Below are 14,623 nucleotides of genomic sequence, written 5' to 3'. Positions count from 1 at the left end.
AGGAGTTATTCTTTCACCTGTGTATGTTTTCAGTTTCACCGAGGTGTGTTTCAGTTTCAGATTGGGGAATTTGTCTCTGTAATCTTCATATAAGATCAGTGAGAGGGCAGACCCAGTGTCCAGTTCCATCTGTAACTCAACCTCTTGTATTTTTGGTGTGAGCCATATTGCATCATTGTCTTTCTCTTGCATTGTGTACAGCTCCAGGCATGCCAAATCCTCCTGAGAATCATTTGAGTCTTTCTCAGTTACTTCATGCAGCTTTCGGTCTCTTTTGCACATTTAGTTTTTGTTTGATGCTGCGCAACAAGTTGTATGTTTTTCCTCCCATGACACTCAGGAACACAGCAACTTTCCTCTCATCCTCTATTTTGTTAGCCAGACAATATTGTTCATCTCTCACCACATATGTTGTTCAATCCTCTTTGCCATTATCAAAAATGTCCATTTGTCCAACGCCTCCTGACATTTTCTCAGTATTTTCAAAAACATCCTTCACTTAAAAGAACTGATGTTACTCACGTCCTCTCTGCAGCGCACTAGCCAGGCGAGTGAGTTAGTATCCACACGGATGATTAGTTGTTTTTGCCGTAACCTTTTTCGTGTCTTTTGGCCACTTTCACAAGGATTTCCCCCTCCTGTCGTCCAGTGCACATTGGAGATCCGTTTTAATGCCATTTTTCGGCTAAATTATCCACACCCACTGCCGCGCTATGCATTCTGGGATATGTTGGGCCACGAAGTCTACACTGCCACAGCCTTAAAATTCAGGGAAATGAAGGACGCATTTCACGGCCGCATTTGGAGCAGCCTTTGAATTGGGACAGCCTTCGGCGCGCCGCTGTGACGTAATCGGCCTTGAAATGCGTACTTTAAGGCTGCAGACCCTGAATTGGGATACAGCCACTGACATGAGACAACCCTTCACAATAAAACAGGAAACAAGAAACAGACGCAGACTTGACACTGAACCTATACTAAACACGAGACACAACCTAAGAACTAATCCCTCACTAAGAATAACAGAAACATGGAATACCAATAAACAAAAGCATCGGGATACAAACCATAATACAAAGTAATATAAGAACTGAAAATGCTGGGTCAAAATGACCCAGAACCGTGACAAAAGCCCAGAGTTCAGTTTGGTCTTGAATTCTTTTAGTTTCTTCTCCACGTTCAACGACCGATTTACTTTTTGGTCCTTTGTGAGATGAATTTCCAAATATCTTATTTCTGATTTAACAGGAATCTTACAGTTTATCATTTATGGCAAAGAGTTCACAGTTATTAGGATTTAACGTTAATCCAGATGTCTTGGAGAGTTTTTACATTTTTCACTAGTTATTGGAGCTTGATTTGTTTTATCTTGAAGATGGCTGTTAGAAAGTGTGTGTGTGTGTGTGTGTGTGTGTGTGTGTGTGTGTGTGTGTGTGTGTGTGTGTGTGTGTGTGTGTGTGTGTGTGTGAGTGAGTGAGTGAGTGAGTGAGAGAGAGAGAGAGAGAGCGCGAGAGGTTGCGTCTTGATTTAAATCGAGTAGTTAATAGTCAGTAAGTGTCCGGCTGCTCCTGTATGCGATTAGAATGATGCCACCTTCTCCCATAGTCCAGCCAATGATGCGATTCACATTCGTGTATATACGCAGCTAATCAACATGGTTGACAGGCTATGACAGCGTCCTTATGTGTTTTAGCTAGCAAAGCGGCGTGGCTGATGCGGAGTGATACATCTGCTGTTGTCAGGCCTGCAGGTATCAGGCTGTTGTTCTCCTTTATCTCATAGTGGACAGAAATTATTTTTTGCAGTGGCACAAATAATTTGTGTGGCATCAGATTTGATGCCGAACAGCTGATTGTTCTGTAAATAGTTTGAAATGTTTATTTTAAAAACGCCTTGGCTGCATTTTTAGGTGAACAGCTGCAAAAAACTTTGTTGTTTGCATAACTCACATAACTCATAACTCAAACATTACAAAATCCAAACGCTGAACTGCACCTATGCCACAGAGCTTCATTCCAACACATCAAATTAATGACGTTCCTTTCAATAAACCTTGGACACACACAATTAACAGGAGTAACATCCCCACTAATCTGCCTGTTAAACCTAGCTAACCCAGCCTAGTCTTCCGTACATACTGGCGATGGGTATTTATGTACCTCCATACCGTCAGCTGTGAGGAAGACAAACTGTCTTAAACACAAACTGCGGCGGTACTCCCAAGCCAATGGCTTCAGCCGCCTGATGCACAATAGAAAGCAAATCAGTACAACGCCTAATGCAGGTGAAACTGCTGAAACCTAACAGGGGAACAAGACTCCTGATTGAAACAGCTGTGTGAAGCCACAGGCTTACTCTAAAAGGCAACAGCGAACCTTAAACTCTCACCAATCAAACTATATATAAATAATCCAATAAAACCTACAAACTCTTCTGTTGACAAGTTGTTGTGGCTCCTCCAGCAAATGGCCGCAGCAGGCTAAACATGAGGACGCTGATGACGACAACAACAAACACATGAGATGCACTTCTGCACTATTTGCTCCTTTAATTCCACATGTTACTGTCCACTATACAAATCAGCACATCGAACTATTAAACAAATGCACAGACTGCACAAACACAATGACTGCAACTCACAAAGAATTACACCAATTACTACACCAAACTACAACATCGGCCTATGGCATCAATTAGTGCATAAAACATACATCAAGTTACAGCCAAAAATGCATCACAATGACTCAAGCTGGGGTCAACAGGTTTCCCCTCATGCTCACCCGACCTTTCTGCTCATCAGGTGAGTGCAACCACATTTATCACCTAACACGCCCACGAGTCACGCCTCACACCCGTGCACCAATACAAGGTGTGCATTTAAACCAACCCTCTTAATCCAAAACAAAAAGGAACAACTCATATGGCTCCTACACTTGTGCTCAAGAACTCAGTCCTATATTTTAGGTTATTCTGAATAAATCGTTCATGCCCTCTCTTGGGAAAGAAGCTGTTGTGGTTCCTGGTCCTAAATCTAGTCGTCCAAAAGTTCTAAACGACTTCAGGCCTGCTGCCCTCACCTCAGTCTTTGAACAAATCATCAGAAATGTGATTATGGAAGACACTGAACTTCAGCTTGATTCAATGCAGATTGCACATGAGCCCAACAGAGGAGTGGAGGACGCGCTTTTGATTCTACTTCACCTGATTTGACAATCAGGTGAAGTCCTTTACTCTCTACATGTTTGACAACATGTAGAGAGTAAAGGACTTCAGTTCATCGATTTCTCTGCTGCTTTCAATAACACAGCCCCAGATTTGAATCAAAAGACTTTTAGAACAGTTTGAAATCCGGACAAACCTGAGCAAGTGCAGTCATATAAATATCTTGATGACAAATGCTATTATTTTTCTGTAAAGCAAATTTACCTAAAAGTAAAGTAACCTTGATATGTCAGGATGTAGATGTCCCACCCAAAAACGTCATCAGCCCTGAAACATCGGTACTGTTCCAGGCAGCATTGCTGTCCACACGTCCATCAGAGTGTTAGAGGAGGCTGTCACAGATGTTGCAGTCTGCTCTCTGTTTCCATGAAACAACCACACTTGAAATGATCATTAAAGCTACCTGTACTAAAGGAAGCTGAGAACATGGCAGACGTGGGACTGACTGTGATCAGACTGTGACGATTGTTCTTGAGCAGATCTACAGGTCAGCTGTTCCACATCATGTTTCTAGGATGGAGCCGTTTGGAATAATGCCGCCCTCTGCTGGACAGATATCGTGTTGTCCCTGAGTCCTTCTGATCCTCAGCACTTTCTATCAGGAGACAACGCACTCAGGTCCCATCTGACGTTGTTCACTTGATGTTCTGAAGCCCAGTACGGACCTTAACACGGGCTCCATGTGGACATATTAGATTAAATGTTTTTAAGACCAGTTTCTTGAATTACATGACGGTGTGATTTTTATTTTGTGCTTTTAGTGCAGAGAGAGTCTCTGTGGAGGTTGGATGTTCTCCCCGTGTTTGTGTGGGTCCTCTCAGGGGACTCTGGCTTCCTCCCACAGTTCACAGACATTCAGGTAGTGGGGTTAGGTTAACTGGTGAATAAGTGTGAGCGTGAACGGTCGTCTGTCTCCTCACCCTGTGTTAGCTGGGATCCACTCCAGCTCGTACATGTCCGTCAGGCACCATCCTCATACCTGTTCTGGTAAATCCAGTCCTGGAGGACACAGCTCACCTGGAATCTGTGTTCATGTTATAAAATGTTACATTTCATTAGAAGTTGGTTGTATTCCAGTTTTATGTTGCAGTTTTCACTTTTGAAAGGGAAGGTTAGTCCAGCTCAGTCAGATGCTGAATGCTCTCTTTCAGTACGTTGTTGTATTAAACGATGACTCAGCAGACGACACATTGTAGCCATGTTAAAAATCATGCAACAGACCCTTGGTCACGATGTCGTTGTGGGGATGTCTAAAGGCTGGGTTCCTTCTAATAACTGTAACAAGTGTTTATGGCGCTCCTTGTGATGCTGGGTCAAAGTTCAGCCTCTGAAGACCTCGACGTGTTTGAAGTTATCCACAGGGTGCGAGGTCCACTTCAAAGGTGTTCTATGTTAGATGTTGGTCAGGTTAATCAAAATGGAAACTGTTGAGTTTACACATTAACCAACATGGTTCAGCACTAAACATCGTAAAGCCTTTAGTTTTTGGAGAGAGGATGCTGCCATCAAATTCAAAATGGGCTAATATTTTTCTTTAAATGTTTCATTTTCTCACTTTGTTTAAAATACTGGTTTATAGGATTTGCAAATGATTGCATTCTGTTCTTAATCATATTTAACACAGCGGATCAAACGTGGGGAAGTGGGTGTTATATTCAGATTGTGGGATACATTTAGGAAATGTAAAACTTTTGATGTTAATGTTGTTTATTTGCAGGGTTTAAAAATAAATGTGTTTATTGTTTGAAACTCATACTTGGCCTTCTACTCTTCATGGCTGCTTAACGAAGCTAACAGGGTGGACAGTCTGAGGAGCTGGGAAAGAAAAGCGTCTGAACTGCTTTAAATTTCTTGAAGACGTTTTATCCAAGAAGTTTCTTCAGTTCTGAGAGAACGGCGCGGCGGTGGGTGTGGATAATGTTGCCGAAAGAAAACGGCGGAAGAGGGGCGGCTGAAGAGTAAACTTTCAGAAGTAAGTACTGAATATTATGTCACTTATTTATGTGCAGATGTTTAATAATGAAGAACATTAAAACATTCCTGTTGGCCACATGTTGGCAAAGTTATGTGACATTAGTGATGTTTGTACTTTCAGCGTTTACTTGGTTTTAAAGCCTTTACTTTAAAATATACGCTGTTCAATAGTCGACCTTAATCCTACAGAGAATGTGATGATTTTGTGGATAATTAAAGTCAGTCATATATCCACAAACACAACAAGCTGAAAGTCAGTGATGCTGCTCGGTTTGCAGTCCTGAATATCACGGCACAAGCAGGATTCACTGCACCGTTAATGTTAGCTATGTTATATTGCTGCCTCTGTTCGGTGGTGTCGAGCCAAACGGACTTTAACGTGTGTTTGAACGAGCTGACGGTTCACTCGTTAAGCTGAAAGAAAGATGCTTTAATCACAGCAGTCACACATGTGTCCACTGCACCATCTGGAACTCTTCTTGTTTGCACTCGTAATAACACAAACACTAAATCCTCCTTCTCTGGTGCTGTTGTGTAGCAGTGTATACACCTGAGACTGTCACCTGTCTGTCTGTCCTGCACAGGGCTGAACTGGGACAAAAAATCGGCCCGGGCATTTTGACTAGAGACCGGCCCACCAAAAATGTGACGTCATTCAGGGGTAAAAACCGCAAAGGATTCTGGGAACTTGTGGCAAGAGGTACTAGCGCATGCAGGCTTTCAATTGAACTCAGCTACAGAGCGATAAAAAGAAACACAAAAAATAGCCGGTGTTGTGCCAAAAAGTGATTGTCTGCCAAAAAGTGATTGCTCGTATTTAAATTGCTATAAGTAACTTGTTGGGCTATAATATGTGAAACATATGTCAAATGCATCCCTCATGGATGACATAAAGTCATCTCTCCATCTCCATCTCCTGCTCTTTTATTTCTCTCTCTTGCTCCATCTCTCTCTGCTGCTCTTCTGTCTCCTCTGTCACAGACTTCTCCACTTTTGATGATAAATCAGCCTGGTGCAACATGTAAGGATTGGCACAATTTGTTAAGATTTTGAGGAGTTTGAGAAACTAACCTTAAGCATAAAATAAAATTTACTATCAGTAACTTCATAGCACCCGCCCAGCAGTATATAAACTCCGTCATGCTAGCTAGTACCAGTTATTCTAAGCGACTGTAAAAAGTCAGCACAACGAAAACAAACTACAACTAAACTTGGTTTATATCTGACACAGATAGACAGCAGGTCATAACTTCTTACCTGAAGTTCAGTTCCTCTGCCACTATGACCGGTGGCGGCCTCGGGTCTCTCCTCCTCTTGCCTCCCCTTTCCCTTATCCACCTGCTGGCCTCCACCACTTGCTGATGTTGCTAAATCTGTGGAAGCTATGCCACAGCTACCGCCAAACAATTCAGTTATTTTTACACATTTGGCAGCGTCTGCCTGAAGGGCTTGTTTCTTTTTGGCCCTAATTTTTTCTGCACCTTCTTTCCTTTTTTTGTTCTCCATTTTCTTTAGTTCATTTATAAGATTGCTAAACAAGGGGGAGGGTGCATCCGACCTCCTCGGCTGTAATTGGTCCAGCCCAGAGTCGATCATGACCAATTGGCCAATCCAACACCTTTCATTATTTATACCCTTCCAAAAGAAAAAAAAAATCGATCGGCCCATAAAAGCAAAAAATCGCCATCGGGCATACCGGGCATTTGCCCGGTATGCCCGATGGCGAGTCCAGCTATGGTCCTGCACTCTCTCTCTGTTTCTTTCTCTCTGATTGTGGAATAAAAGTATGAACATGTGTTTATAAGTCACACTTGTGTTTGAATCCTGCAGCTTATCACACATTTGATTTCCATGTGTGACGACTGCAAGTGTCCAGAGTGAGGACAGACTGAGGGACCCACTGCTGCACATCATCTGTGAGGCTTTGCAGCCCTGATGATCCACCAGGACAAACTCAGCAGTGTGTGAGGAAGAGGAGGAGGAAGAGCCAGCAGCAGCTGACAGATGGAGAGAATAGACAGACTGTTTTAGATGCAAATATCAAATTGGAGTTCTGCCTCCAGGCCAGAGTTGCAGGAATGCACCACGTGTTGGCTGTTTCACTGCCCTCTGTGCCCCACTTTCAGCCCTGCTGTCAGGGCAAAGATTGAGCAGCATATAAATGGACACATTCAAAGTGCTTTGCCTTTCAAAGGTATGTTGGTATTAAATATACCTCATAGTTAAAGTCATAAATATGCACTTCTTTTCAGCACCTCTGCAGGTCTTTGTTGACTTAAAAGTTATTTTTCACATTGTACAGTTCAGTTCATTCATCAGCGAGAGAAAAAAGTGTTTTCATTAAATATTTTTCCTGTTCACCACATTTCCTGACAGCTCTTGTGATCCACACCATTTTGCTTTCATTATTGAGGACGGCTTGGATATTTTTGTTAATATGTACAATCTGATTGTTAGATAAACTGACTGCATTCTATACAACTACATTTAAATTACATGTTTTTTCTTTTTTTCTCTCTTACAGACAAAATGATGTGCCGGTGCACTTTCACTGCCCTTCTGTAACATGACAGTCATACAGCGTGGGGATATGGCAAGGCAATTATTGTCATGTCAGCATTCAGGACTGCTCCCCACTGAACTCTCCGTGGAGCCTCGTCTCCCTCTCCATGTCTCGTCTCCAGCATCTAAACCATTTCCTGAATCTTGGGTAGAACATTCATGTGCTCCACCCTCTGTGCTAAATGAAACTGGGGCTTGTGGAAAGTCCATGAAAATGAAACGTCCTCACTGTGGTCTTAGTCTTCTTACAAAAAAACTTCAAGGCTCACATGATGAGGAGGCATTCAAACAGGTCAATAGATGTTTGCCTGGCCTGTCATCCACAGTGTTTTTGTGTAGAGGGACTTCTTCCTCTTTGTTTTTCAGTTTGCAGAGGACATGGAGCTCTTTTTAAAAGCATGTGCTGACGAGCAGAGACTACAGGTCAAAGCGATGTTTGACATTTAATGGACAGATGAAGGCACTGGCTGTTTGTTTGTGTTTTTTATCTGTTGTTTGTTTTTCAGTGTACAGAATTCCAGTTAAACTTATTATAAAATGCTGTTCACTTGTTTCCATACTTATAGTAAAAAATGTAAGTGTAAATGCAACAGCATTGTTTATACTTGTAACTTCAGAGTAAAAAGCTTATTGTTGATATTAACATTAATGTATTATCCTGTAATCAATAATATTTTTATGCATTTTACGCATTAACCCTCTGATCTCTATCCTGGCCATTTGGGGCCACTTCACTTCTCCTTGTTTGACTGCTACACTGCAGTGGACCAAAAGAATGACGCAGGTTTGATCTTAAGGCTCTAATAGTTGTGTGTGTTGTGCATGACATTGCAACGCAAACATGTATTTGCAAGATAGACTGGAATAAATTATGATGCATCAAATATTACACAGGCTGCAGTGAATTGTTGTTGATACAGGTTATTGAGCTTTGAGTTTCCCAGTCAAACGTAGCTTTGACACACATGCTAACACTCTTACTCTTGTACATTTCATAACAAGACACCAAAGCCAAAATATTAGCTCTCAAAAAAAATTCAAAGCTGCAGCTGCAGCACACACAGCAACAAACACTGTTAGTAAATGTGTCCTGGAGTTTCTGCAGGTGCAGAAAGTGCTGCTGCTGTAAGTCAGCCTAACAGCTTCCAGATCACTGATATTTCTGGAAAGATGGCAAGAAGGGCATCACAGCTCATTTCTACAATCTCCCAGATCTTGGAATACAAGCCCCTGTCCCATGAAAACCACTTCACAGTAGTAGGAGTCCACTAAAACCTACAAATGAAGAGTGATCCTGGAAGAAATAGGGCGCACACTAGTGACCTCAACAGTTGCAAGACAGCCTTGTCCCCGATGCTTATATGAAAAAAAAATATGAAGATTTATGAAACCATTAGGACTTTATTACTGTTTTATCTGAAAAGCTACTGGTAATATTTAACCTAACTGGGATTTAAAGTGTAAAAAACAGAATGTAGATAAAATTTTGGTTTTGATGAAAAGGAGTGGAGCTTGTGAGCCACAATGTAAGCAGTGTTGCTTTGCTGACATGCACTCGATGCTGGCAGTACAAGCATTGTAGTGGTTCTTATATTTTTGTAAACTAACTGTATAATATATTGAGCCATTCAACAGTACACAAATGTTTGTAGGCTCCTTTTTGTATGCAACCTGCATGTCTTTCTGAATTAATTGTTTGTTTATATCATGTTTTTCAGGAAAAAGAAGAAGTTAAAGTCAAGTGGAAGCCCTGCTCAACATGGTATGTAGTAACAACTTTGTTGGACGGGAACAGACATTCATACTGTTGATAAATAGTTATCACCTCAATTTGAATTCATGTATTTGGACTAAAGTAAATTGGGAGCTTTTAGCTGTCAAGCTGCTCCTCTGTGAGGAGCTTGATAGCTGTCCACCTCCAAAGTCCATTATGAGTTTTGGAGGTGGACATGGTCAAGACTTTTAAGAGTTGGCATAAGACTTTACTTCTTTATAGAGCTTATAGTTGGGGCTGGTTCAGGTCAGCCCTTAGTTATGCTGTCATAGCACCAGACTGCTGGGGGTTAGTGTCTACTCATGTCATTGTATATATCCAGGAATATGTGCCTGAGGATAGTTGTCATGAAATCAATATTAAATCAAAGTTTTCCTTAATGACCACAGCTGGCATGAGTTCTCCAAAGCTGCCTGCTGTCTCAGGATCTGTCTCCAAAAAGAACCAGGGAGCGCTAACATGTTATGTTCTAGACTGATGAAGAAAATGCACATTAAACATAGTATAAACTCACTATGTTAAGTAATGTGAAGAGGATGCCTTTAGCTCCTATTGGGTTGGTTCCTTGATCAGTGCAATACAGAATCATTCATCTGGTTTGATGTAATGTCCTTCAAACACGTCAAAATGAGGCTCTGTAGTCTGTGTGGCCTCCACATGCCTGTATGACCTCACTACAACACCTGGGTATGCTCCTGATGAAGTGGCAGATGGTCTCCTGATGGATCTCCTCCCAGACTCCAGGACTAAAGCATCTGCCAACTCCTGGACAGTCTGTGGTGCAGTTGGTGGATGGAGTGAGACGTGATGTCCCAGATGTCCTCAAATGGATTCAGATCTGGGGAATGGGCGGGCCAGTCCACAGCATCAATGCCTTCGTCTTGCAGGAACTGCTGACACACTCCAGCCACATGAGGTCTAGCGCTGTCTTGCATTAGGAGGAACCCGGGGCCACCCGCACCAGCATTTAGTCTCACAAGGGGTCTGAGGATCTAATTTCAGCACCTAATGGCAGTCAGGCTACCTCTGCCGAGCACACGGGGGGCTGTGCGGTCCCCCAAAGAAATGCCACCCACACCATTAGTCACCCACTGCCCAACCATCATGCTGGTGGATGTTTCAGGCAGCAGAAGGTTCTCCAATATGTCTCCAGACTCTGTCACAAGTACTTAGTGTGAACTTGCTTTCATCTGTGAAGAGCACAGGGCGCCAGTGGCAAAGTTGCCAAGCTTGGTGTTCTCTGGCAAATGCCAAACATCCTGCACGGTGTTGGGCTGTAAGCACAACCCCCACCTGTGGACGTCGAGCCCTCATACCACCCTCATGGAGTCAGTATCTGACCGTTTGAGCAGACGTGCATATTTGTGGCCTGCTGGAGGTCATTTTGCACAGCTCTGGCCTTTCTTTCCTACCCCACAGTACCTTTCCTTATCTTTTGTTTCCTACTCTTTTACTTAGTCTTTGATCACGGTTGTCTTTCTAGATAATTAATGTCATTTGTTCTGGGGCGAGTCACTGGCTCGGGTGCATTCTGGGACTGTCAGTTCACCAGTGTGCTGGCATGCTTCTTAACAAACACACCACTACAGCAAACATCTCAGTTGTACTTGTTGATTTCTTCAACAAAACACTGAACAAAACATGTCCTTGTGAGTGTGCTGCCTGGTGCTTTTACATTTTGTGGTAATTTGAGCAGCCCAGAAAGCATCCCATGAATTCAATTATGTTATTGTATCTGAACATGTACACGAGTCATTAAATTAGATGGGAAAGAATGATTCAGGGTAAACAACTGCACCAAGGGAATTACATTTTTCTTCTCAACATGTAAAATGTCTGTTGATAAGCAATTTCTGAAACAGACATTATAAAAGTCACATTAAACAGATGTGATTAACTTTTTATTCTAGCAAACATAACATCAATGATGACACAATCAGTCTTCATCAGAAGTGCTCAAATCACTCTCATCGTCTGAAACGTCCTCCTCCTCCTCCTCCGAGTCCATTTCCAGGAGTGGTTGGTGGCTGAGGATTCTCTTGTACACGTCCTTTACTTTGAGCGTTTCAGCTTTCAGTTCACTTTGTTTTTAAACCAGGCTATGGAGTCCTTTCTGTGCATCCTCCGACATGCCAACAAGGGAGGCTGTAAAAACAACAAAACTATTAAATATAAGTAAAACAAACAAACAGACAAAAAAACTCACCTCATAAACACAAGGAGTTAGGATCATGTGATTAAACTTTTTTTAAGGGAGAAGGCAGTGTTAGCTAGCAACCCAAATATAGGTAAAAGATCCAGTAAGACTTTAGCATCTGCTATTATTTTCAATCAATTCATCACCAAATGTATAAATAAATAAAAGATGTGCTTACAGTCTGAGGAGATTGTCCCCAACACCACAGATCGCATTCGCAACACTGTCCAGTGATGCTGCATCTCCCTGCAAAGGATCATCTCCTCCTCTCTCAGGCGCCTCACAGCCATCACCTTCTCAAAGACCTTTCTCTTTGTCCGGAGGTCAGCAGCAGCTGCAGTTTAACAACATCAGATGGGAAAACATAGCAGCATATTATGATTCAAGAACAAAACATTCAACTGCTGCTCAGATACTGGGAGTTTGTTTAAAAAGGATATTTAGAAATCAAGAGCTTACGTTCACTTGTGCTCTGCCAGGGCCAAACGTCGCTCTGCATGAGGGCATCACTGGATACGATTTGCTTTGTTGCTTGTTTCCTTGTTGTAGTCGTCAACAGCAGCCGCCAAGCGTTTCTTCTCATCTAAGATGACCTTGCGAATTCTGTGTCGCCTCTTGTTGCTATCTGTAAATAATCATAAAAAGGAACACCTTCACATAATGCATATATTTACATTTTAATCTACACTCATCAATTCGTTTGCTAGAACAAATCACATCCAGCTTAAACAAACCTGGATCTGATTTTATTCTGTTTACAAAGTAGCTGTATGAGCTGTACAAACTGAGCATCAAACGGTCCGTTTCAAAGAAACTGTGACACCATTTTGTCTGTAAAGACTTTGTGTTCGCACTCTGATGATGACGACAAGCTCCTCTACTCGTGCCTGCAACGCTCCAAGGCTGCCATCAGTTTGATCCGTTTCTAAGTGAGAGGAATATTAATCAGAACACAGGATGAGTAACAGTCACCAAACTACAGTGGACTCTGTAATCACTGACTTGATGATATTCATTATAAGACATCTGGAGCCTTCATGTGCTGCATTATCATGAGATAACAAGTATGTTGGTGTTCAGCTTTATAAAACCAACTAGTACGACATCACTTCAACCCAGGTCCAATCCAATTTGATCAAACGCAACAACTCTGCCATCAATTCTGCTTTTACAAGCTTATTTTTCATTGTTTGTTGACACTGTCAGAAAGATCTTAACTCTAAGTTCTTTAATGAGGCCATGGTGGGTCCTGTTGTTATACACGAGTGCATTATATTGAGACTCACCTTCAGCCCATTGCTGCAGTGTGTCGTCATCCACACCCAGCTCATTTCTGCTCGCATTCAGGCTCTCCACTTGTTCTCTAAGGATCCTTATGATCTAAGAATACATTAATAAATGTCATTCATATGGACATTTTTAGAGTACTGGTGTTTCCCCCCCATTACCACACACATTAAAATGGGTGTTGAAAAAATGACCTTTAGATATCTCTGGCTCAAAGTGCGGCCCAGTTGTTCCACTTTCCTTTTGTTCCAGCCCAAAGCCAGGAGGCTCAGCATGTCTGTTCGCCCTGCATTTCAGTTAGTATACAAATAAGAATGAATGAGCAGGAGACTGAGTGGAATCTCACACACAGACACACACCTGCTTTAGACATGTACTTCGTTGTGATGGCCGCCCTAGACAGGAAACTGTTTACTTGTTCCACCTCTTCTCCAACTGTAGAACCGTCCCCATCCTGAAACGCACCTCCCCATTTGATCTATAGAAAGGAGGTCACAATACATGACTGCTGAATTCATTCAACCTTATAACAAAATGTCTTAAACGTATCCAAGACTACAAGCTGCAGTATACCTCGCACATCCAAGTGTGAGCTACTCAAAATGAAGTACACATTAAGATAAAGTCAAGTAAATAGTATTACGACAACACCAAGAGAAAAACAAAATAAATATCCACCCATCCAAATATGTATCCACACACACACACGTATGAGTATATGGTTATGGCGTTAACGTCATTTTAACAAGATTAACGCTGACAGCACTGATATATATGTGTATCTTACATCATTTGTGTGTCTCTGGATGTATTTCACAAACTCAGCAACTTCCTCATCTTTCTCAATGAAGACACCTTCAAAGTTCCCCTGCTCTGAAGTGCTGAACGAACACGGTGACAGTTGTTTGAAAAGAAACATCAAAATACAATTTTTGTACAAATCCATATTTGATTTATGTACACAATGCATAACGTACCTTGCATTTGATTGAAAGCGATAAAGCTTGCGGTTTCCATCAACTGAGACGGCGAGCATGTCTGGAGTGCAGGCAGGGCAGCTAAAGCATGGCTCCTTGCACATCCTGTCCACCTCACACTTTACAGCACTCCACTCCAAGAAACTTTTACTGAAGGCATCAGCTGATATTCGGCCAGTCTTTTAAGTAGAGGACAAACAACAGAATATTCACGGACAGTCATCATAAACATTGATTTGCACAATTTCCTTAAACTTGACAAATTTAGAAACTCACCCTTCCAAAATGGGCTGTTCGTTCATCCAGCACTTTGACAAAGGCCTTAAGTGACATCCCTGCTGCAGCTTCTTAATGTCATAGAAAGACTGAAAGACATCCATTGAAAACAGGGTGCAGAAATTTAAGGTGCCAGGCCAATATCCACCACCCTGGAAGTCCTTAACTGAGGGGGACCACATTAGGCCACAGCTGGTGCAGCTGACCACTGGCAGTGCAAGGTTATAACGGCCTTTAGGAAGGATAAGGAGAAATCCAGTCATGGCTCAACAAAGACATTCATTTTTTCCCATGTTGTTTTCAAAGCGGTCTGGTAAATCCAAATGACCTTTGACAGGTGCCCACATATACTGC

General features: G+C 42.1%; 1 protein-coding gene across 1 annotated transcript; it reads right to left on the bottom strand.

Moving 5' to 3' along the window:
- Positions 1 to 12,520: 12,520 nt before the first annotated feature.
- Positions 12,521 to 14,326, bottom strand: LOC146675632 (uncharacterized). The gene is made up of 7 exons (XM_085401173.1): positions 14,270 to 14,326; positions 13,994 to 14,172; positions 13,804 to 13,897; positions 13,377 to 13,494; positions 13,211 to 13,302; positions 13,016 to 13,109; positions 12,521 to 12,654 (listed from the first exon to the last, which is right to left on the bottom strand). The coding sequence occupies exons 1-7, from the start codon at positions 14,324 to 14,326 to the stop codon at positions 12,521 to 12,523; spliced, it is 768 nt and encodes a 255-aa protein (XP_085257299.1).
- Positions 14,327 to 14,623: the final 297 nt, after the last annotated feature.

The sequence above is a fragment of the Rhamphochromis longiceps genome, linkage group LG3 (assembly GCF_057381845.1).
Source record: "Rhamphochromis longiceps isolate RC_006_pf linkage group LG3, R_longiceps_female_GT1.1, whole genome shotgun sequence".
Classification (NCBI taxonomy): domain Eukaryota; kingdom Metazoa; phylum Chordata; class Actinopteri; order Cichliformes; family Cichlidae; genus Rhamphochromis; species Rhamphochromis longiceps.
This window is presented reverse-complemented; position numbering and strand designations above follow the sequence as displayed.

Excerpts from the sequence above, each read along its gene's own strand:
- LOC146675632 (XM_085401173.1), bottom strand. The coding sequence starts at position 14,326 with ATGTCACTTAAGGCCTTTGTCAAAGTGCTGGATGAACGAACAGCCCAT. Across the intron at positions 13,898-13,993 it reads CGCTTTCAATCAAATGCAAG|CACTTCAGAGCAGGGGAACT; the intron begins GTACGTTATGCA and ends GTGTTCGTTCAG. Across the intron at positions 13,110-13,210 it reads TGAGCCAGAGATATCTAAAG|ATCATAAGGATCCTTAGAGA; the intron begins GTCATTTTTTCA and ends ATGTATTCTTAG.